The sequence below is a fragment of the Periophthalmus magnuspinnatus genome, chromosome 15, assembly GCF_009829125.3.
Source record: "Periophthalmus magnuspinnatus isolate fPerMag1 chromosome 15, fPerMag1.2.pri, whole genome shotgun sequence".
NCBI classification, from domain to species: domain Eukaryota; kingdom Metazoa; phylum Chordata; class Actinopteri; order Gobiiformes; family Gobiidae; genus Periophthalmus; species Periophthalmus magnuspinnatus.
Window position 1 is genome coordinate 15,299,031 of NC_047140.1, and position 25,499 is coordinate 15,324,529.

General features: G+C 37.0%; 1 protein-coding gene and 1 long non-coding RNA gene across 2 annotated transcripts; both read right to left on the minus strand.

Moving 5' to 3' along the window:
* Positions 1 to 16,587: 16,587 nt before the first annotated feature.
* Positions 16,588 to 20,345, minus strand: LOC117382608 (uncharacterized). The gene is made up of 11 exons (XM_055227484.1): positions 20,123 to 20,345; positions 19,920 to 20,036; positions 19,792 to 19,842; positions 19,655 to 19,720; positions 18,089 to 18,190; positions 17,979 to 17,997; positions 17,183 to 17,202; positions 17,076 to 17,113; positions 16,935 to 16,998; positions 16,817 to 16,857; positions 16,588 to 16,662 (listed from the first exon to the last, which is right to left on the minus strand). Exons 1-11 carry the CDS (start codon positions 20,334 to 20,336, stop codon positions 16,588 to 16,590), a joined length of 807 nt encoding a protein of 268 aa, XP_055083459.1. The 5' UTR covers positions 20,337 to 20,345.
* Positions 20,346 to 22,753: 2,408 nt separating this feature from the next.
* Positions 22,754 to 23,860, minus strand: LOC117382610 (uncharacterized). The gene is made up of 3 exons (XR_008648987.1): positions 23,811 to 23,860; positions 22,858 to 22,884; positions 22,754 to 22,788 (listed from the first exon to the last, which is right to left on the minus strand). It is a non-coding gene; the product is annotated as an uncharacterized LOC117382610 (long non-coding RNA).
* Positions 23,861 to 25,499: the final 1,639 nt, after the last annotated feature.

The following is a 25,499-nucleotide window of genomic DNA, read 5'->3' on the forward strand; positions in this document are numbered from 1 at the left end:
ATCTTACATCCTGCAGTTATGTGCTGGACTGTCTCAGGGGCCTCTTTGCACAGCCTACACCTTGGGTCTTGTCTGGTGTGGTAGATCTGGGCCTCTATCGCTCAGGTTCTCAAGGCCTGCTGCTCCTGTGCAGCCAGGATGAGGGCCTCTGTGCTGTCCTTCAGACCGGTTTTCTCAAGCCATTGGTAGGATTTCTTGATAGCAGCCACTTCAGTTATGTTCAGGTGGTACATCCTGTGCAGGGGCTTGTCCTATCATGATGGTTCCTCTAGCACCTCTTCCTCTGCGCTCCACTGTCTGAGACATTCGCTGAGCACATCATCTGTTGGGGCCTTGTCCTTGATGTACTTATGAATCTTGGATGTTTCATCCTGGACTGTGGCTCTCACGCTCACTAGTCCTTGGCCTCCTTCCTTTCGGCTCGTGTACAGTCTCAGGGTGCTGGATTTGGGATGGAACCCGCCATGCATGGTAAGGAGCTTTCGGGTGTTAACATCTGTGGTCTGTATCTCCTCCTTTGTCCAGCTTATGATTCCTGCTGGGTATCTGATTACTGGCAGGGTGTAGCTGTTTATTGCCAGGGTCTTATTCCATTGAGCTGACTCCTTAGGACTTGCCTTACTCGTCTGAGGCATTTGCCCGTGGCTGCTTTCCTTGTTTCCTCTTCAAGGTTGCCATTTGCTTGTGGGATACCAAGGTACTTGTAACTGTCCTCAGTGTCTGCTATTGTCCTTTCTGGGAGGGAGACCCCTTCTGTGTGGACTACTTTCCCTCTCTTTGTCACCATTCGGCTACTCTCAAGCCTGAATGACATTCCAATGTCTGTGCTGTAGATACTGGTGGTGTGGATCAGTGAGTCGATATCTTGCTCATTCTTAGCGTACAGCTTGATGTCATCCATGTAGAGGAGGTGACTGATGATGGCCCCATTCCTGAGTTGGTATCCATAGCCAGTGTTGCTTCCATGTTGTGGAGAGACAGGCTATTGGCTGATAGTTGGATGGGGCTGTACCCTTTGATGGATCCTTCTGGATCAGGATTGTACGCCCTTCGTTTAGCCATTCAGGGAGTCCCATCCATTAGCAGCTGGTTCATTTGTGCTGCCAGGCACTCATGGGGAGCAGTGAGCTTCTTTAGCCAGTAGGCGTGGATCATGTCAGGGCCTGGGGCAGTCCAATTTTTCTGGACGTCTGCCACTGTGATGGTGACTGGATTCTGTTCAGGAAGGTTGCTGTGGCCACCAGCCACTGTGCATCACTGTTATATGATGTCTCCTTCTCCCATATGTCTTTCCAGTACTGTGCAGTGTTATTACCCTGCGTACACTTTCGCCAATATTCATGTAAATGAGGTCCTATGAGATGTATATTTCATAAAACTTGGCAGTTGAATGAAGTTGGTATGAAAGGCCAAACACAGAAAAGTAAGCATGATTTACTGAATCCCATTTTTGCTGTCATTCAAAAATCATCAATATTTTTCAAAAACAGCACCTACACTAAATTTAGTACCCTCTCCCACCTTCTAATTTACCAATTATTTTTTGTACAGTTATGCAATTTCAGTGTTACAGGGCCTTATAATGTCCAACTGGGGTCTGTCTCAAGAGCTCCTCTGAACCCCAGTCCACCATACATCTTCATCTCAAAGCCACTAACCACTCTTTTGAAGATAGTGAGGTACAGATCTTAGCCAGAGAAAAGAAATGGTTTGAGAGAGGAATTAAAGAAGCTGTTTTTGTTAGAAAAGACAGTCCTTCCTCGAAGAGGCATGGGGGTCTGAGACATCATCTCTCTCCTCATCTATAGCTCCGTACTTAGACCCAAAGCAAACAAAAGGAACAAAGAAAACAATGGAGCGAGCCAGTAGGGCCATTAAAGGTTGAATGGAAGCGATTAAGACTGAAACTGGAGACAATAGCTGTTTACAGTTTCAGTGTAGTGACAGTCGCTCCTCCCTTCAGAAAGATATAAGGCTGTGTCCACCAGCAATCTGACCAGAACTGAGGCAGCAGTTTGGATGATCAGCGAAATGTCTTCACTACTACGACTTTTTGTCCAATTGACCGATTTCACTTTAACTTTTGATTCCCCACTTCTCTAGATGATGTACAGTGATTTTCAGATCTACCAGTGAAACCTTCTCAGAGGAGATAGCTAAAATCCGACATCAGCGGAAATGCGGATTCAGCATTTTAGAATTTTCAATCCATGATGGCCGACTTCCAGTTTGTTAGGGAGCATGGCTATCATACTATTTTTTGTCTGGCATCACTTGACAAACACGTGTGTTGAATTTCGTGGCTTTGCGACAAAGTTGACGTTGGGACGTCTCCCATTGGCGCAATGTATTTTGACTTTTGTAGGTGGCACTGTCGCGCCATTTTTTGATACCCAGTTATGCAACATATAAAAATATATATTTTTAGGCAGACAATGGACTTCGTCCATACAGTCATAGTTCTGAAAGCAATAAGCCCTACACCCAGGGGCTCAGGCCTAATTATAACATTTTTTTAGCAAAAACAATGTATCTGGTAACATTGCAATGACAAATTATACGTTTTTTGAAACCTGTCAACATTCCCCACATCACTGTGTGGTCAAAAGTGAATTATTCACCACCTCGTTGGGGTCGCCCAATGACCTCCCTTTGTTTTCCATTCATTTTAGTACTTTGGCATGGGTGCTTGTTGACTGAGTTACAAGAGAAACAAACTGAGGTAAAATCGACTCCAGAGGAACTTCAATGTAACTTGTTGCTCTCAGTCAAAATGGTTAAATTAAAAAAAATAATAATAATTTTAAAAAAAGTTGTTGTTTTTTTTCATTAAATTTTGACGAGTCCTGATTGGAAATCAACCAAATAGTAGTGAAGTACACTGGTGGAAATGAAGAGTTACAGGACATTTTGAGGTCCAAATATACACAATTTCTACTAAAATATGGCCTCTGAATCTGAGTTATTATTCTACTAGCCATGTTTTGTGTTACTTATCATCATTCTGTGGTTTAGGTGTGTGAGTTTTTGTTTCTTCTGTTCCATATTATTTCTATTCAATTTCATTAATAATATTTTAAACAGTGTTGTACATGTTTGTAGTCTGCTAGTGATTATGATTGTGATGCCTTTGAAGTTTAATGATGGTACCATCATCTGAAGCTATTGTGAAAGAATAATTTCACTTTTGTTTATTTATACTGGCAGAGATGTAAAACTTTGTGCCCATTTTAGTTTCATGTGGGTCGTCATGTGTGTTTATGTGATGTTATACACTGCCTGGCTACAAAAAAGCTACCACAAAAAAAAAGGTCACAAAATCTAATATTTCGTTGTTCTACCTTCAGCTTTCATTACAGCATGCATTCGCTGTGTCATTGTTTCGATTTTGCTTCTGCAATGTCACAAGATTTATTTCCATCCAGTGTTGCATAAATTTTTGTCCAAGATCTAGCATTGATGATGGTCGAGTCTGCAAAAACCCTTCTCCAGCACATCCCAAAGATTCTCAATGGGGTTAAGGTCTGGACTCTGTGGTGGACAATCCATGTATGAAAATGATGTCTCATGCTCCTGATCCACTCTTTCACAATTTGAGCCCGATGAATCCTGACATTGTCATCTTGGAATATGCCCGTGGCATCAGGGAAGAAAAAATCCATTGATGGAATAACCTGGTCATTCAGTATATTCACGTGTCAGCTGAGCACAGACTGTTGCTGAACCTAGACCTGACCAACTGCAGGAGGCTCGTACCTTTTTGCTTACTTAAATCCAGGTGGCGACTTTTTTTTTACCAGGCAGTGTAATTACTGAGGTAGAGGACAGGCAAATTTGTCTTATGGCAAGTTTGTCTTTCCAACTGACAGCAAATCCCTAACAAATATTGATGATTGAAGTTCATGGATTTTAATTTGGGATATTTTCATTCAAAAACAGTGCATATAAACACCCTCGCCGTCCATCTGACACAATGACGTCATATTTAGATTAGAGCTTGTTCTTTTACCATTACTTCTAAAAAAGAGTAAAGTCAACACATTTAGTGGCCTGTATGATCCAGACTGCAAACACTATTTACTACAACTATCAATGACATAAATGTGCACTCACTGATGAAGAGGATGAGCAGATGTCCAGCCATGGCGCAGGTGACACTTCAGACTCAAAGTGTCATAATGAACTCTGCTCAGGGTTTGAAGGAAGAGGAAGTGAGAGCGACCACCGCAGTCTGAAGAAGAACAATATATGTAGGACCTGAACACTGATGATTACATCTAATTTTAGAGGTATAAGTTTTGCAGCTTTTCTGGTAAACTCTCTGTCACCTGCATGTCTCCATTTCATTACTTTGTCTGAATGGTTCCACCGCATGGCATTAAACTTATCTTATTCATTTATTTATTACATGTACATTGATAATCATGCATTCTTATTGTGAGCAAGCTCGTCTCTCCTCAGATCTAACCTGGAACTGGCAGCTTTTCTCTGTGTAGATACTTTTATTTGACAGAAATATAACAGGCAAAAAATGGGGCCAAGCAGTTAACCCTCCACATTAAAAGTTACATAGTTCAGCTTTAATGTGTAAAACTTAAGCACAATACTGGTACTTTAATTGCATAAGTAATGTATTAAGAAATGAACAACAAATGAGTAAAAATTTACAAACTGAGATATTTGTCAGAACAGAAATTTTTATATGATTCATGGAAACAAGTTGTTTTCATTTAGATTGAAACTAAACTTAGATTAAAAACAGTTAAACAAACTAACAATGCAGCTACTGAACTCAGCTACTATATATATATTTTTTTACAATGATTAAATTTTGTTTTAATCTTTTCACCATGTTTTCATATTGTTCTCTAAGACAAAACATACCTGGAACTGTATTTAGCTTCATGCGTGTTTCATTAACCCTGTTTGCAAGGTCATCTCACTCTGAACCTCAAATGTCACTTCAGTTTCCATTGTAGCATTGTGTTCAAAAAATAAACCACCAGAATATATTTTGGTGTTTCCTTAAACCAGAACGCTACAGTATGATTTCATGAGAACAGGAAGTCATTTGTCAATTTTCTATTTGTCACAGACACCATAATCTCACACATGTTATTTCACGTTAACTTAAAAATGTTATATAATGAAAATGATTATTTATTTATTTATTTACAAAAGCTTCAGAAAGTGCTGCTCTTATTAAAGCCAAATATGTGATCTGGTGGGATCTGGAAGATTAATATAACAAGTCTGGATCCCTAATCTCTAACAAACCACAATAAGGTTCATCATGTACTGATCACAAAGTTGAATATTTCTTTAAAAATAATGAATGAGTTATACTGGCTCCATCTGAAATCAGGACATCATCATATGTTTAGTCTGTAACGTGTCCAGGCTCTTCTCTGTTCACAGTCAGGGATTCTGTCCAAAAGAGTATTATGTACATAAGTGACACATTTCATTGAGGGTTACATTGAATATTTACTGTGTTAAACGAGACTCTCACCAGGTAAACAATAGATGGTGGAAGCTGCAGGAGCGTTCACTTCAGACAGGGCCTTTATTAGAAATACAACAGTAAATGCAACATATGAGAGACAAACATGTGGATACTTAAAACCATTTGACTTTTATTGTATATATCTTCAATTTATTGTATATAGAATATGTTCATGTGTTTTCTCCTCACGATGCAAAAATATGAACCGTCCTCAATAATATTTCAAACTATAAAAATATTCAGTGTCAGGTCTAAAATGGCCCCATATGTTTCACTTCAGACAGTGGAAACACTTGCAGACTGTATCGATCTGCTCCAAAGTGAACCAAGGGGCTTCAGGAGCCATTGTGTTTTATTGTAAAAAATATTTTGAAAAACATGTATTCTTCTTGTGAGTGGGATCACAGATATGACCTATAACATGGGCTGGTGGCATCACCTGCTTGTCTCCAAGGGGACATAAAACTTCAAAATGACATACTGTGTAACATTCTCAGCAAAACAATATAATCCTCATGACAAGACAAGAATGCAGTGTACCCTCCTTCCAAAAAGTTAGTGCAACATTAAAAATCTATTATAATATAAAGTGTTATTACCAGAGCCTCGCTGTTTCGATCCTCCGAGTTTATGTCACCTACAAAGAAAACAGGGAAACTGTCACTCTTAGTTTTGTACCATGACTGTAGATCAACATTTTAAATCTCTTACCTGTTTTGATTCATCCTTGAGACCTTTAACAAGATGAACATAAAATGTCAATGTAAAAATGTGTTCTTATAAACATTCAGACAGGAGTGAAGATGGAGAGGATTAGGAGGCTGATAGTTCTGCTGCTGCAGTGGAGATGAGGCAGAGGAGGGTCACACAGCATAAAGGGAAAGACACTGTAAAAAGGAGTGCATTTAGGTGGCATCTAATTGGTCTGTTATGAACAATAATAACTTACTTTATGTTCAAAATAGTGAAATAAACATCAGGATCATGTAGAGATAAAACAAACATTTTAAGGCTAGAATGAGAAGCCTGAGAGTGGCCGTTATAGAGAGGGGAGCAACAAATTTTCAAGAGAAATCAATTGGAACCAATGCTTTCGGGTGTATCCAAAAAGTTCTTTATAGTTGTTCTATAACTTAGAGTATCTACTGTGGAGATTGGCGGCTCTATGCAAAGTCTTGCCAACTTCCTGAATAAGGTCAGTAGGTTCTGGTGATATTTCGTACTGAGTATTTTTGTGCAGCAGAAGCTCAGTGCTAAGAGGAGGCTAAGAGCTATCACTGTATGCAGTAAGAGAATAAAAACAGCCAACATCAGAGTCCTCGATGAAGGCAAAGCTGCAGAAAGAACAACAAATGAATGTATTACATCACCCTCTTGGACCACAAACTGTCATGATATTTTTGAGCTGTTACCTGTTGTTAAACTGATCTCAGTCTCAACTGTTACAGGGATGAAGGATGACACATTGTCCAAATCAATACAAGAAAAATCATTTGTTATTTTTGGATAAATATCAGAAGTTCCTGAAGCGGAACTATAGCGCCCCCCTGGTGTATCTAGGCAAGCACAGTGGCCCTCTATTTACATTGTAATTGAAGGGTGTTTATTTTGTCCATATGTTTAGGCATTTTCCTGTTTAGATTTACTTTACAATGTGTGTAGATTTTGTAAATGTTGTCCTGATCTGCTGAAGGATTTGAGCACAGCATAGACTCATTGATAAATATGTGTATGGTGGAGGTCATTGTTTCAGAGCAGAATGAGAACATGTGAGTGCTTTGCTTCAGCTGCACTCCAGGTAGTTCAACAGCAGTCTCCTTGCAGGACTTCACAAAATTGTTGATATAACAGAAAAGTTTCAATTTTAAACAACAATCCAACTTCAGTTGCTCCAAACCACACAAAAATCACACGTACACACAACTAGTGAAGGGACTTTCAACTTCTTTGTGGGATCTGAATCTTTGGGTTTGTTCTCTCTGGTTGGTTCAGGAAAGACAAACATTTGGTTCTTTAAAAAAAATGAGGTTCCAAATATTCACATTAAGAAACTGCTCAAAAGAGCCAACTGGTTTGTGAACTTCACATCACTATAATCAACACAAACTTGTCACGTACAATTGTAAATAGCACTTAGTCCCTACAAGTTTTGTCTTGTTATGTTATGATACTGTATATGATTTGTCCTCTCTTTGTATGTACATTTCTATGTAAATGAATAAATAAGGAAGACAATTAGACAGCAAAGTCATTGGTTCAATAAAAGCTACACCGTCATCTTTAATAAATCCCTGTATAATTATATGTTATCCCACTTTGGTTAGTTTTACCTGGACTTGAGGTTTTGGGCTCACTTCCTGTCACATGACCTGGGGCTGTAGTCTTCACTGGCTCTAATACAGCTGTAGTCACATGGGGCTGGGGCACTGGTGCATTCTTTATGAAAGCTAAAATGACATTTATATATATATATATATATATATATATATATATATATATATATATATATATATATATATATATATATATTCATGTTTTTAATACACACTCTAATCATTTTTGAATTGGACCTACCGCTCATGTCGTATCCATCACTGCGAGGGGATTTGTCTCCATTTTCTAAACTGTAGTCACAACTGATTTCTTTTGTCTTCAAAGTATCAAGACCTCTCCATAAAGCATCTAAACACCTCCATGTCTCCATTTAATTACTTTGTCTCACTTGTTACACAGTATGGCATTAAACTTATCCATCTTTTATTCATTCATTTATTCAATTACATGTACATTGATAATCATGCATTCTTATTGTGAGCAAGCTCGCCTCTCCTCAGATCTAACCTGTAACTGGCAGCTTTTCTCTGTGTAGATACTTAATAAACAGGGATATAACAGGCAAAAAATGGGACCAAGCAGTTGACAGACTCTACACATTAAAAGTTACATAGTTCATCTTTAATGTGTAAAACTTAAGTACAATTTTGGCACTTTAATTGCACGAGTAATCTATTAAGAAATGAACAACAAATTAGTAAAAATGCACAAACTTAGATATTTGTCGTAACAGAGAATTGTATATGATTCATGGAAACGCTGAACAGTGAACTCAACTACTACTGTTTTTTTTATTATTATGAAATCCTTTTTTTTATTTTAACCATGTTTTAATATTGTTCTTTCAGCAATACATACTTGGAACTGTATTTATCTTCATTCTTGTTTCATTAATCCTGTTTACAAGGTTGTCTCACTCTGATCTTCACTAATCACCCTGTTCATAACCTAATTTATGGAGAAAATAGTGAAATAAACATCAGGATCATGCAGAGCTGGATTAAACAAACATTTTAAGGCCAGAGTGAGAAGCCTGAAAGTGGCCGTTATCGAGAGAGGACAAGCATTTTTTCAACAGAAGTCAATTGGAGCCAGTGCTTTCTTTGGGTGGCTTGAAAACTGCTTTATTGTTAGTTGTTAGTGTCATAATGGCAGGGCAATTGGACCAAAAAGTGCAGTACTCGGGGAATATTTACAGTGTTTATTTACAGGTTGTGAAAATATAGTCAATAATGTAGGTTGATCTGGCGATGAGACAGGGGCAAGGTGCGGGTCAGGATCCAGGGGCAGGATGGGGCGTGCGGAAGAGACGGTGCGGGTGACGCTGGAGCAGGGAGCGAGATGCGAGCCGGGGTCGGGGAACTTGGGGCGCAGAGGTGGAGACAGGTCGACCAGAGCCAGGGAGAAGAGCAGGGTGTAGAGTAGGGTCCAGAAACGTGGAATGCAGAGACGAGACGAGACAAGACTGTACCAGGACTGGGAAGCAGGAGCAGAGCCAGGAGCTGGGACGGTCCAGACAGCAGAATCTGAAGAGTAGCATAAAAATTCCAATGAGTAAGGTAACGAGAGCGAAAATACCAAAAAACAAGAGCAAGCTAGTGTAGCATGTATAATGCTGCAATATGATAATCATATAATAACTCCCAATGATAATAATAATAATACAATAAAATAGGCTAGCATCAGAAGATATAGGTTGGCTTGGAGGAAAATGGGGTGCTCAATGAAAACCAGACTCAAATATTGGAATTGAGCTCAGTTGTGATGTTATTTACAAAAGTGCCATAGACAAACAGACATTATATACAATAATTTACAAGGCCTGTGTGTGATGTAGAACAAAAATGGATCCAGTGCATTTAAGGAGTTACTTAGGTTGAGTGCGCAAGCTGAGATTTTTTCCCACTGTTCATAAAAATAGTTCATAATCCACGTAAGTGCAAAAAGGGTCCATAAATCCACATAGGCGCAAAAAGAGTTCAGATTTTGAGGATCGGTGAACCAGTTGTCGGTTTGTGCAATACTTGCAAAGTCCAAAAAACCTATCACCAGCAGAGATTGTTGGTGTGCGTGCAAGTGTGTGTGGGGGGAGCGGCTGCAGCACCTCCTACCACACTGGCAGACGGGCGCACTCAATATTTGTCCAGGCTCGAGGCCTTCTAGCTCGCCATCCAGTTCTGGAACCTGACCTGTACAAAACAGGACCAGCAATAAGTAAAACCATAACCCATGTATCACAGCTAAGTTACAAAAAGTAACTGACAGTATAACAATTTGTCACAATAAATCGGCATAATGATCATAATTCAAATACATGTACATGTATAAATATTTGTTTCATCACAGAGTACTCTTTGTATAAAAGTCATATCCTTAGCACAATAATTCAAAGTGCATTAAGCTTTAAATAGTAAACATCACTCAATAGTTTCAGTGCTAACATTATGTAGAAAATGTCAATAAATTATGTGCAATAAATATATTAATGCATTTCAAAACAGTACAGAATAAATATAACACTTTAAGAAATGATTGGCTTAATCTTCATAGGAAAGAGTGCAGCCAGCACCAGCACCAGCTGACAGGTCCGTATCTTAATACAAACAGATTTATAATCATCAGATCATTTGGAAGGATTGAAGATTAAATAAGAGAGGATTTTAGGATCCCATTATTTTTATATTTATTGTGAGGCTTTGGATGCTATGATTTTGCGTTAATGCGCATATTAAAGAGTAGGGATGCACAGATACTGATACCAGTATCCGGTGACAGTACTCGTACTCATCAATGGGCTGTAGATACCAAGAGCCGATACCATTGTACCTGTGCCTCTTGTTTGACTCACAGCTCATCTCTCCACAGAGCAGCTCTGGACATAAAGCTGCACATTCACTGTTCTGCAAATTAAGCACAACTGTAATCACATGTGACTGTCACAGACTTTAGGACTCTAAAGGTGTTTTATATATATATTATAGTTCACATAAATTATATTGTAATTATGCCTAACTACAATGATTTCAGTAGATAAGATAAGAATTCTAAGATAGAAAAGTACAGTCTATACTATAAAAACTATACTATAAAAATCTTGTGAAATGAGTTATATAATAAATTATATCAAACACCAGTAAAAATAATGTCTGGAAGCGGTATTTTTACTCAGTATTGGTGAGTACTCAAAATACTCATATTTGCTTTTGCAGTGCTATTGGTGCATCCCTATATGAGCATTCACAGCACATTCAGGAGTCGTTCACAGGTCGTTCTTTCGTCCAGCACATATAACAGAGGTTTCTGCCATAATCAACGTTGTTAATCTGACACAGGAGCAGTGAGGCTTTAACTAAACTCACATCTGATGTTTAGAGACAAAAGAATCAGACACAACCACAAACAGCCAGTGTAATAAACAGACTCACCTGCTGTCCTCTGTCCTCTGAGGTGTGTCCTCTGTCCTCTGAGGTGTGTCCTCTGTCCCTCTGAGGTGTGTCCTCTGTCCCTCTGAGGTGTGTCCTCTGTCCCTCTGAGGTGTGTCCTGTCTGTACAATTATACACATCCAGCTTCAGTGTTTTATCTGCAGGTCCAATGGTGTAAGGTGAGACATATTTCGAGTCTTCTCTGAAAAATCACTCTTTCCCCAAAACAATCTTCCTCTGGACTCTTCATATATTGCCCTGTACTTTAGATAAACTTAACTTCACTAACTTTTATTCTTTTAGTCTGTAAAGCACACCAGTCAAATGTCCTTCTGCTGCCTCAGTGCACCCAGAGCACACCTGGAGGGGACGGGTCCTTCACACCGGTGTAAACATGTACCTGTCCACACACTGCCCTATTAAAAAACACAAATGTAGGCAGCACATAGCTACTGGATATAAAAGGAAGTATATTTAGACTAGTATAAACACCTAAGCGCCATTTAGTTTTCAGGAAAAAAAAAGAAAAAAAGGTCCGGGACTTACCAGTACTTACGGTGGTAGTTAGTAGATACTTGACTGGTAGTTACGGTGGTACTTACAGTGGTAGTTTGTGGTACTTACAGTGGTACCTATAGTGGTACTTACAGTGGTACTTACAGTGGTACTTACAGTGGTACTTACAGTGGTAGTTTGTGGTACTTACAGCGGTACTTATAGTGGTACTTACAGTGGTACTTACAGCGGTACTTATAGTGGTACTTACAGTGGTACTTACAGTGGTAGTTTGTGGTACTTACAGCGGTAGTTTGTGGTACTTACAGTGGTACTTATAGTGGTACTTACAGTGGTACTTACAGCGGTACTTATAGTGGTACTTACAGTGGTACTTACAGTGGTACTTATAGTGGTACCAGAAGTGATACTTAGACTAATAACTACTGGTACTAGTACTGGTACTTACTGCAAAATCATATGAAGTGAATGGTATTAAAGAATATGGTGTTATTAGGCATATGAATCTTTGATTTCATTATACGTTCATAGAAAATACACAAGACAAAACACTGTGAAAACACAAACACTATATTATGACAAATTTCACATTAATACGACAATCAGATTTAAAAGAAATTTCCAATAATGACAATAACAAATAAATGACACGTTTTAAATGAACATGACAGTGATACATACTGTAAAATATCAATACTTTAACTGCTATTTTAAAGCGAGACATTATGGTACTTGCACTATTAATTACTGGTACTTACTGTAGTTTATACTGGTAATTACTAGTACTTTCCGTGGTACTTACTGCTGTATGTACTGGTAATTACCATAATAGTTACTATGGTAATTACCAGTACATACAGCAGTAAGTACCACGGAAAGTACTAGTAATACTATTTATACTGGTAATTACTAGTACTTTCCGTGGTACTTACTGCTGTATGTTCTGGTAATTACCATAGTAACTATTATGGTAATTACCAGTACATACAGCAGTAAGTACCACGGAAAGTACTAGTAATTACCAGTATAAATAGTATTACTAGTACTTTCCGTGGTACTTACTGCTGTATGTACTGGTAATTACCATAGTAACTATTATGGTAATTACCAGTACATACAGCAGTAAGTACCACGGAAAGTACTAGTAATTACCAGTATAAACTACAGTAAGTACCAGTAATTAATAGTGCAAGTACCATAATGTCTCGCTTTAAAATAGCAGTTAAAGTATTGATATTTTACAGTATGTATCACTGTCATGTTCATTTAAAACGTGTCATTTATTTGTTATTGTCATTATTGGAAATTTCTTTTAAATCTGATTGTCGTATTAATGTGAAATTTGTCATAATATAGTGTTTGTGTTTTCACAGTGTTTTGTCTTGTGTATTTTCTATGAACGTATAATGAAATCAAAGATTCATATGCCTAATAACACCATATTCTTTAATACCATTCACTTCATATGATTTTGCAGTAAGTACCAGTACTAGTACCAGTAGTTATTAGTCTAAGTATCACTTCTGGTACCACTATAAGTACCACTGTAAGTACCACTGTAAGTACCACTATAAGTACCGCTGTAAGTACCACAAACTACCACTGTAAGTACCACTATAAGTACCACTGTAAGTACCACTATAAGTACCACTGTAAGTACCACAAACTACCACTGTAAGTACCACCGTAACTACCAGTCAAGTATCTACTAACTACCACCGTAAGTCCCGGACCGTATTTTAAAGTGTTACCGAAAAAAAAATTCCAATCATGATTTGGTTTGGAACAACATAAGAAAAAGTGCTATAATATATTGATACAACAATTATTATTGAGAAGTTAATTCATATTTGTAACGTTATTTCCTAAAATCATTAGTTTGATCATAAATACTTGAAAAGTCACACTCAATGAATTTGAAGGCAGAGACGAGCCAGTGTTACATGTTGAAATGTACAATTAACAATAATTTGAATACCGGAAGGCTGAGTGGGAATGGCACGAGTCAAAGCTCCAGGTTCATTATGAGATTTATGAAGAAAAGATGCACATGTACAACTACAGTTTATAGAACAAGGGAGAGGTATTTTTCTGACATTATCAGAAGTTGTAGTAACAACTCTCGTGTCCTATATAGAAAACAAGGAGTACTTAGTTGAAAATGGAAAATGTGTCTCAGGTAAAATGTCCCTGACCTGTGGGGTTCCCCAGGGGTCAATCCTGGGACCCCTGTTGTTCATTTTCTACATGCTGCCGTTAGGCCAGTTAAGACGCAGCAATAATGTGTCCTACCACATTTATGCAGATGACACTCAGATCTATATCTCACTGGCAGCAGGTGAATATGGACCAGTGGATTCACTCTGTCACTGCATCCAACAGATCAGTGTGTGGATGCAAAACAACTTTCTTCTGCTAAACTCAGACAAGACTGAATTCATCATCTTTGGCCCACAGAAACATAGAGAAAGTGTCAGCAGTCACCTCCAGTCTCTCTCTCTAAAACCTTCAAATCATGCTAGAAATCTAGGGGTAACAATGGACTCAGACTTGAACTTTAACAGCCACATCAAATCAACAACATCTGCAGCTTTTCACCATTTAAAAACATTTAAAAAATTAAAGGTATACTGTCAAAACCAGATTTACAGAGACTTATTCATGCATTTGTCTACAGTAGGTTAGACTACTGTAACGGCCTGCTCACTGGCCTCTCCAAACGAGTCTTAAGAGAACTCTAGTACATCCAGAACGCTGCTGCTCGGTCCTGACTAGAACCAGGAAGTATGAGCACATAAGTCCTGTGCTCAGGTCTCTGCACTGGCTCCTGTGACTCAGATAAGAGACCTAAAGTGCATCTCCCACATGTTAGTGTCATATGAACCATCTCACACACTTCAGGGACTTCAGGGACCGGCCTCCTGTTAGTGCCCAGAGTCAGGACTAAACACGGGGAATCAGTGTTTCAGTTTTATGCAACTAAAACCTGGACCAGTCTTCCTGAAGATGTGACACAGACCTCTACTTTGACAATGTTTAAATCAAGACTCAAAACCTTTCTTTTTAGTTGTGCATACGACTGAAAGGGTTTTACTCTGCACTCTTCTCTTTTAATGTAAATCTTATGATGATATATATATATATATTTTTTTATTTAAGATTTGTTTTTATTATGGTTTTAATGTCTTTCTTACTCTTGTGCCTGACAAATAAACTTGCCTTGCCTTACTCATTAAGATGACAACTAAGATGTACGGCCATTACGAACTGTGGTGTCAAACTGCAGTAGTGTTGAGGCACACGTCGTCATTTCTCACAGGAAAATCAGATCAAGCTTCTTAACCTTTGTATTTTCAGTGAGGAAGTGGTGCTTTCTTTCTTTCTTTTTTTTAGCTTGATTTGTTATGTAGCGGCTAATGATCATTAAATAAAAAAATATATATATAAATAGAATACACATACAAAAAGAAAAGTTGAACAGATGTGTGTGATTAAAGCAAAACAAATATGGCTGATTACGAAGAAAATATAAAGGGAAAAAAAACACAGGACTTCACTCATAAACCAACAATGTACCATATGTTTCTGGGACTGGTAAATCTTGCCTCTCAATTACGCACATTGGAACATGCAGAGATAATAGAGATACATAATAACCAACAATGATTAAACCTCATATACCTCATAACCTCATACTCCGAGCTCCTCCCGTGTGACTGAGCCCCTCACCCCATCTCTAAGGGCCCAGTCACCCTGCAGAGGAAACCCATTTCAGCCACTTGTACCCATGATCTTGTCCTTTTGGTCATTATCCAGAGCTCAGGATCATAGGTGAGGGTAGGAACGTAGATTGATACGTAAACACTCATTATTCCAAATGTTGAATATGTTGAATCTCTTTATTATTTATAGATTTACATTTTATTAAACATTATACCAACCACAGAAAAAGTATTTATTTGATAATTGACACTTTGCAAAAACATTAACCTTAGAAAAATAAAAAATGTCATACGCCAGGAGATAGAAAAAAATGATGCTGACTCCACCTGCTGGGCCCTGACAGCTTGAAGTCACAGTAATAAAATAATAACATTTTGTAATTCTTTCAATAAAACAATCAAACATATAATATGAACTTAAATGTTGCATGTAAAACAAACACATTTGTACAGTAAATCAAACTAATGAAAAAACACACATTAAAGGAAAGGAAAATGCATTAAAGACGGTGCATTATGCAAAATCAACTTTATGAAGCTTTCTACTGTGTTACATCATTGTTCCCTCATCAAAAACATGCCTGAAGAGGTTTTAGGTGCTGCCCATGCATGTTTGAGTCATTTAGCAATCTCTCCCAGCCCCTTTTTGAACTCTCCTTACAGTTAGCGATACAATCCTGTCCACTGCTCAGCCTGCAAATGTACGTCGGCCATGCTCCCACACGGCCATTTTTCATACATGTACTAAAGCATGATACAATACACTACAGCTTCACAAACTTGATGCAATGTGTTTAATTAATAAAATATATGCTGAATTTGCTGTAACAGTGCTCTGAAGGAAAAGGGATTTAGCACAGAGAGCAAAGAGAGGGGAATCTCAGAGGGTAAAAAATGTTTTCCTCTTTAAAGCTGGAAAGTAGCAATGAAAATACATTCCCTTTATTTATTATTCTGTTATTTCTAAAACAAATGTGTATATCAAAAGGAAGGAGCCCAAATGATGCAAGTCAGATTGAGACTTTAAAGGCATAAAACAGTACCATTATCCAAACTGTAAAATATGGCACATTTTTATAAATATATCTAAAGATAGCTGTCAACCACAGATGCAGGGAGTGGGTCGTCTTGGATGGTGGCATAGAGGTGATATGTGCTGCTCTAAAAGACAGAGAGAAATATCATCTTTTACCCTTCATACAGAAAAAAAAAACATTCAAATCAGACAAAACTATATCAAGTATCATACATATGTTCTACATATGTTCTTTCACAGTTTGTAGAGATGTTTATTTTACAGTACATGAGTTCTTACGTCATATTGGACTTCACGTTTAAGCTCCTTTCTGTCGATCACTTCAAAACAGATCAAGAGAAATGAAAAAATGAAAACTTATGTATGATAATCATTTATTTATTCATTCTGAACTCACTGGATGTGCCCTTGATTGCTGGAGCAGACGTGATCAAACTGTAACATGCACTTCCACTCGCAGCCTAAAGAATATTAATTACATCAGAGAATGTCATAAAAAGGGGTACTGTGTGAAATGCATTGGGTTTGGGTCACTTACCATGTTGCTGCTGGTGGGATTCTGTGGGTCAACTGCATCTAAAACAGACACAGTCACTTCCTGTACAGATTTGGTATAGACTAAATGTAACAGTTAGTGAACATTACCAAGGTTACTGTCCTGTGATCTGTGAAAAGGGAAGGACAGTTTATGAAGACATTTGACTGTCATCCTGTATTATATGTATGTATTGTTTACACATCCACTGACTGACCTACACAAAATGTCTTGGTTTGTTTGTTTGTTATTATTACATGTAAGAAAAGAGCACAGAGACTGATGCAGTCATTTGCACTTGTACTCTGTCTAATTATATTATCTTTTTGTGTGTGTTTATCAAATTATGTTGTAAAGTTTAATTTAATTTGTAATTAAATGTTTTTGTTTTTGTTTTGTTTTTTTTTTTATCTATTTTTTGGTAAGGGAACAGATACAGTTGTGGAAATGATTTGATCATTGACTGGAACCCAGAATTCAAACTTCTTCAGTACTTCATGAAGACACGAGTCTGGTCACAGGTGAATCTCCCCGAGTTCAGATGGGCGTGACTGACAGATGGATTAGCCAATCACAGACACACATGGTCTGTCTGAATCAAAACAAGTATGGCTGCTTACAACAAAAAACAAAAGAAAAAAAAAATCACAAGGGAGTCATTTGTCAAAAATCATGGGCGACCAATGAGCTCCTTTGTTTTACTTGTGTCACTGAAATAAACAAATCTGATTTCACGATCATGTTTGGTTCTGGCCTGAGTCGTTATGGAGGGAGTGGGGACCAGACTGATGTCCCTCTGTATAAATAATACAGAGATATATCATTCTGGATTTGCCAAGCAAGTTTGATCATGGAGCTAATTTCATGAAATCTGTATGAAAAATAATAATTAGAGAAAATTCTTACTTGGTGTGGTTTGAATTTGCTGCCAAAAAACAGACAAAAACAATACTTCACATTAGAATCGTCTCCACACACAGTTGTAATGAGTGAAAAGGGCAGAGGGCATTTCTCACCAGGAGCTTGTTTAGTGCAGAGAACTGAGAGCACCAGGAGGACACTGCCCACAGTCACTCCACAGACAGTCAGCAGAACCACCAGCTTCCAAACCCACCTCACTGTTTCACACAACAACTGGTCACTTATAGCACCAAGTCAAAGCTAACTTCAATTCAGTTTTATTAGCCCTCGCCATTCACAAAGTGATGGCGAGGGGTATTGTTCTTCCTTGGTTTCTTTTTCTTCTTATTATTTTTTTTCCTCCTCTTTGATCCCATTTTTCACCCCCTGAACATGAACGAAAAGTCCCACATATATATATATAGGATCGACCGGCTCGGCGAAAAATTTCATTGTTTTTAGTTTTGATTAGGACAGATTTATCACATTAATAAAAGTTTGCATGTTGCATGTGTGGTAATATTATATCTGACTGTTTACTCTGGTCAAAGATGTCTTATTGTCTATAGGAAAAAGGTCCATTATGTAACTTTTCTAGTGCAGGGTACATAGATGGTGTGCCACCTCCTTATCTCCAGGGATACCTTTGTAAAGAATTTTCCACAATATAACCTTATCTATGTTGCATTTATTCAATTATATATTTGTATTGGTCAGAAAAACCTTTGAGTCGTCTATGATCTCTCTATAGATTTGACCTGAAATTTGGCTTTGTGTTATTACCTGTTTGTCTCCATTGAGATGGATTCAGTTTAATACCATAATGGGGAACTTTCCAGGAAAGGGAATAGCATCTCCATAGAGACTAGCAGAGGGGCAGAAAAGTTTTATAGTGCACATTTAACCACTACCACTACCTGTACTATTGTTGGACTTACCTCAGTTTGAGAACCTTTGATCTATAAACTAAATAAATGTGAACTAACCAATGCTTCTCAAAACTATTTATTTTTTTATATATTTAACTCCAGAGGCAACTTTAACTTGTCCTCCTTTTTTGTTGTGTAGTTCCAAATGTATCTTAAAGTTTCCAAACAAAGTTTTGTCCAGTGTGTTGTTTTCACATATCTTGACATGTTTGGGATGCCTTCTCCATCCTTTTTCAGAAGCGTTATGTGATGTTACAGTGACTTGATTTCTACAGATTTTGGCAGCATTGTTCTACCTGCATTAGTACGGGAATAGCGCCATCTACAGTCTGACTTCTCCAGGACAACATCCCAGGTCTTTGAAAGTTGATGGGCCCCATCGTCTCTAATTTCAATAGCCTCCGTTATCAGTGTTTGTGTTTGTTGCCCTTCATCTCAGTTGTTTTTGTGCTTTCCCATGATATGTCTCTCACAAATGAGGAGGCGCTAGAATGGCACCAAAATCTATGAAAATTATCACCAAGACACGTCACCGTATCACATGACCCTTCTGAAGAAGGATACAGAAGGCATCCTAAACATCCCAAACAAAAGAACCTTTATTTGGAAATAATATTGTTAGACTTTGACCCTCTTTGATGTATTTGGAGGATATGTTTCCGAAAACTAAAATATGAGATATGTAATATGTTTCCTAAAAATAATAATATAATAAGTGAGGTTGTGAAATTGTATTTGAAAGGTTCGGCTCACCTGATGTCGGCTGCTGAACCGTCTTCAAAACATCATCTTTTAAAGTGGAATTTGGAGCAGGTTCAGCTGAAAACCCCACACACACATTAGCTGAGAATATATATTTATATAGATAATATTGGAATACAAATTATTACCTGAAATTGCCATATTTTGGGTTCCAGACATCAAGATGGTGGTGGTTGGCTCTTCTGATTGAGAATGTGAAGAAGTGTATATATAATATATAATAATATAATATATATGTAATATTTGTTAGTTTTACCTGGACTTGAGGTTTTGGGCTCACTTCCTGTCACATGACCTGGGGTTGTAGTCTTCACTGGCTCTAATACAGCTGTAGTCACATGGGGCTGGGGCACTGGTGCATTCTTTATGAAAGCTAAAATGACATGTTTTTTTTTTTATATATATATATATATATTCATGTTTTTAATACACCTCTAATCATTTTTGAATTGGACCTACCGCTCATGTCGTATCCATCACTGCGAGGGGATTTGTCTCCTTTTTCTAAACTGTAGTCACAACTGATTTCTTTTGTCTTCAAAGTATCAAGACCTCTCCACAAATCATATGAAGAGATGAAAAAATGGCAAAACCATCTGCTGTCCGTCACTTTTACCTCAACATATTTTGTGAGGAATGGGCGCAGTGATTCTCCGTAGTACAGGTGACACATTGTTTGGGAGTTTGCAGATCCAATCAGCGAGCAGAAAATGCCAACCAGGTCATTATGAACTTCAACACTCACTTCTGGTTTTGGACCTAGAATGCAATGGATCCAAAACAGTTAGTAAATAGAAAGGAAAATGCACTTTGCTTGAAATAGGAAGTGCAGAGAACTGAGAGCACCAGGAGGACACTGCCCACAGTCACTCCACAGACAGTCAGCAGAACCACCAGCTTCCAAACCCACCTCACTGTTTCACACAACAACTGGTCACTTATAGCACCAAGTCAAAGCTAACTTCAATTCAGAACAGTTTTATTGTTTTTGGTTTGATTAGGACAGATTTATCACGTTAATAAAAGTTTGCATGTTGCATGTGTGGTAATATTATATCTGACTGTTTACTCTGGTCAAAATTGTCTTATTGTCTATGGGAAAAAGGTCCACTATGTAACTTTTCTAGTGCAGGGTACTCAGATGGTGTGCCACCTCCTTATCTCCATGGATACCTTTGTAAAGAATTTTCCACAATATAACCTTATCTATGTTACATTTATTCAATTATATATTTGTATTGGTCAGAAAAACCTTTGAGTCGTCTATGATCTCTCTATAGATTTGACCTGAAATTTGGCTTTGTGTTATTACCTGTTTGCCTCCATTGAGATGGATTCAGTTTAATACCATAATGTGGAACTTTCCAGGAAAGGGAATAGCATCTCCATAGAGACTAGCAAAGGGGCAGAAAAGCTTTATAGTGCACATTTAACCACTACCCGTACTATTGCTGGACTTAACTCAGTTTGAGAACCTTTGATCTATAAACTAAATAAATGTGAACTAACCAATACTTCAGAATCAGAAGACTTTTATTGCCATAGTCTGTGAACACAGTTCACAAACTAGGAACTTGCTTCGGTGAAAAAGTGCAACATAAACACACTGAATAAATACAAATACAAATAAGGGCATGCACAAAGTTAAAAAGATATGCTTAAAAAAATCAAATGAAATACTTCTCAAAACCATTTATTTTTTTATATATTTAACTCCAGAGGCAACTTTAACTTGTCCTCCTTTTTTGTTGTGTAGTTCCAAATGTATCGTAAAGTTTCCAAACAAAGTTTTGTCCAGTGTGTTGTTTTCACATATCTTGACATGTTTGGGATGCCTTCTCCATCCTTTTTCAGAAGCGTTATGTGATGTTACAGTGACTTGCTTTGCCACTGATTTCTACAGATTTTGGCAGCATTGTTCTACCTGCATTAGTACGGGAATAGCGCCATCTACAGTCTGACTTCTCCAGGACAACATCCCAGGTCTTTGAAAGTTGATGGGCCCCATCGTCTCTAATTTCAATAGCCTCCGTTATCAGTGTTTGTGTTTGTTGCCCTTCATCCCATTTATTTTTGTGCTTTCCCATGATATGTCTCTCACAAATGAGTAGGTAGGAGAATGGCGTCAAAATCTGTGAAAATTATCAGCAAGACACGTCACCGTATCACGTGACCCTTCTGAAGAAGGATACAGAAGGCATCCTAAACATCCCAAACAAAAGAACCTTTAGTTGGAAATAATATTGTTAGACTTTGACCCTCTTTGATGTATTTGGAGGATATGTTTCCTAAAACTAAAATATGAGATATGTAATGTTTCCTAAAAATAATAATATAATAAGTAAGGTTGTGAAATTGTATTTGAAAGGTTCAGCTCACCTGATGTCGGCTGCTGAACCGTCTTCAAAACATCATCTTTTAAAGTGGAATTTGGAGCAGGTTCAGCTGAAACCCCACACACATTAGCTGAGAGTATATATTTATATAGATAATATTGGCATACAAATTATTACCTGAAATTGCCATATTTTGGGTTCCAGACATCAAGATGGTGGTGGTTGGCTCTTTTGATTGAGAATGTGAAGAAGTGTATATATATATATATATATATATATATATATATATATATATATATATATATATATATATATATATATATATATATATAAATTCCAATTATTAAATATACTCTGTAATATTTGTTAGTTTTACCTGGACTTGAGGTTTTGGGCTCACTTCCTGTCACATGACCTGGGGTTGTAGTCTTCACTGGCTCTAATACAGCTGTAGTCACATGGGGCTGGGGCACTGGTGCATTCTTTATGAAAGCTAAAATGACATGTTTTTATATATATATATATATATATATATATATATATATATATATATATATATATATATATATATATATATATATATATATATATATATATATATATATATGTTCACTAAAGACTGCAGCTCATGTCCACTCAGTGTGAGCTCACAGGGGAATGTTTTATATTGTGAATAATCAAAACTGAAGTAGCACTGAGAATCATTAAATATATTCTGACACTTTAAGTGAACCAGGTCTGAGTTGATGATAAGTTCTGGCTCCACTGTCAGTGTAGGAGCTAAAAGAACTGTGTCACAAACAGAAGAAATATGTTATTAAATGTCATTCTTCTTAAAGAGTTAAATAAAGAGTTTACCTTGTCCTTTGACGACAAAATGGACACCTGTAGAGTTGATGGAATGTTAGTATGTACTGTACATTTCAACTGGTAAAGACCTTTTGAAATAAAACCCTGTTTAAAGTGTTTGATTGTTATTTTATTCTGATTTCTGGACTTTATTGTCCCTGTAGAGAAATCGGAATTTTCAACCAGTGTCTGAGGGCAGTGTGTCAGGAGCAGAGGGCGACCGCAGTGCAGCACCAATGGACCTTAATATCTCCAGATCTTTATTCTGAGTCTGAATTATTATTCTACTGGACATGTTTTGTGTTACTTATCATCATTGTAAGGTTTAGGTTTGTGTGTTTTTGTTTCTCCTGTTCCATATCATCTCTATTCAGTTTCATTCATAATATTTTAAACAGTGTTGTATATGTTTGTAGACTACTAATGATTACGATTGTGACACTTTTGAAGTTGAATAATGGCACAAATTTCTGAAGCTATTGTGAAAGAATAATTTCACTTTTGTTTATTTACACTGGCAGAGATGTGAAACTTTGTGCCCGTTTAGTTTCTTGTGGGTCGCCTTGTGTGTTTATGTGTCATTATAGTTAACTGAGCTGGAGGACGAGTAACAATTCTACTGTGATTTTCCACAAACAAAATGGTGCATTATTCACCTCCAAAGGCATAATTGTTGTCAGAAATATCTTATGACAAGTTTGTTTTTTCAACTGACGAAATTCTCTAACAAATATTGATAAGGATTAAAGTTCGTGGAATTTAATTTGGGATGTTTTCATTCAAACACAGTGCATATAAACGCCCTCGCCCTTCATCTGACGTTATGACATAATATTTAGATTAGCATTCGTTCTTTTATCATCATTTCCAAAAAGAGTAAAGTCAACACATTTAGTGGCCTGTATGATCCAGACTACAAACACTATTTACGACAACTATCAATGACATAAATGTGCACTCACTGATGAAGAGGATGAGCAGATGTCCGGCCATGGTGCAGGTGGCACTTCAGACTCAAAGTGTCATAATGAACTCTGCTCAGGGTTTGAAGGAAGAGGAAGTGAGAGCGACCACCGCAGTCTGAAGAAGAACAATATATGTAGGACCTGAACAGTGATGCTTACATCTAATTTTAGAGGTATAAGTTTTGCAGCTTTTCCGGTAAACTGTCTGTCACCTGCATGTCTCCATTTCATTGCTTTGTCTCACTTGTTCCACAGTATGGCATTAAAATTATCCATCTTTTATTCATTCATTTATTCAATTACATGCACATTGATAATCATGCATTTGTATTGTGAGCAAGCTCGCCTCTCCTCAGATCTAACTTGTAACTGGTAGCTTTTCTCTGTGTAGATATTTTTGATCTATAGTGTGTTCATCTATAATGTGTAAAACTTAAGCACAATACTGGCACTTTAATTGGATAAGTAATCTATTAAGAAATGAACAACAAATGAGTAAAAATGCACAAACTGAAATGTTTTTAATAACAGATAATCTTATATGATTTATGGAAACAAGTTGTTTTACATTCAAATTGAAACTGAATGTAGATTAAAAACAAACAAAACAATTACACAAACCAACAATGCAACCACTGAACTTAACTACTATTTTTTTTAATTATTATTAAACTGTTATTTTCATGCTTGTTTCATTAATCCTGTTTACAAGGTCGTCTCACTCTGAGCCTCAAATGTCTGTTTCAGTTTTCGTTGCTTAACCTGCAGAACCTCGTGACGCCATTTTTGTGTTTTTTTTACTTTATTTTTTTCTGCCATTTTCTCAGTTCTAATGTTAGTGTGATTATCTTTGCTGCACATGTATTTAATTTTTTTTTATTTTTTTTTTTTTTTTTTACAATTTTTACATTTATAGGCTTGTTTATTGTCATTGAAGTAGACAAGTATGGACTCATGTTCATACTTTTTCAGTTGTAGCAGAAGTGCCACAAAAAAGGCTTTGACTTCAAAAGGCTGAGATGGTGATATACTGCTAAATGAGACCTATACTATAAATCTGCAGGATTAATGAAACAACTGAAACAAATCACAGGCTCAAAAAGTCTATTTGAGCATAAAATAGTGTAATAATCTGATATTTTGAGTTTAGTTCAGAGTTTACACCTTTTGTTGTTCTTGTTACTGTTTACGTAACTGCTTTGCTCTAGGAGTTGAGACCACTGTTGTTTTGCTCTCGTTTTGGCTTAGGTTACAGGTTAAAGTAGCTCTTGTGTTCAGAAAATAAATAACCAGAAGAAACCAGAAGGTGTTTCCTTAAACCAGAATGCTGCAGTATGATTTCATGAGAACAGGAAGTCATCTGTCAAATTTTATATTATATATATATATATATATATATATATATATATATATATATATATATATATATATATATATATATATATATATATATGAAGCTATTGTGAAAGAATAATTTCACTTTTGTTTATTTATACTGGCAGAGATGTGAAACTTTGTGCCAGGTTTAGTTTCATGTGTGTTTATGTGACATTATAGTTAAGTTTTTTTCTCTTTTCAAAAATTGATGCATTATTCAACTCCAAAGGTGTAATTGTTGTCAGCTGGAAAGACAACCTTGCCATATTAATCTTATGGACTGTGTCTTTTCAACTGACAAATATTAAC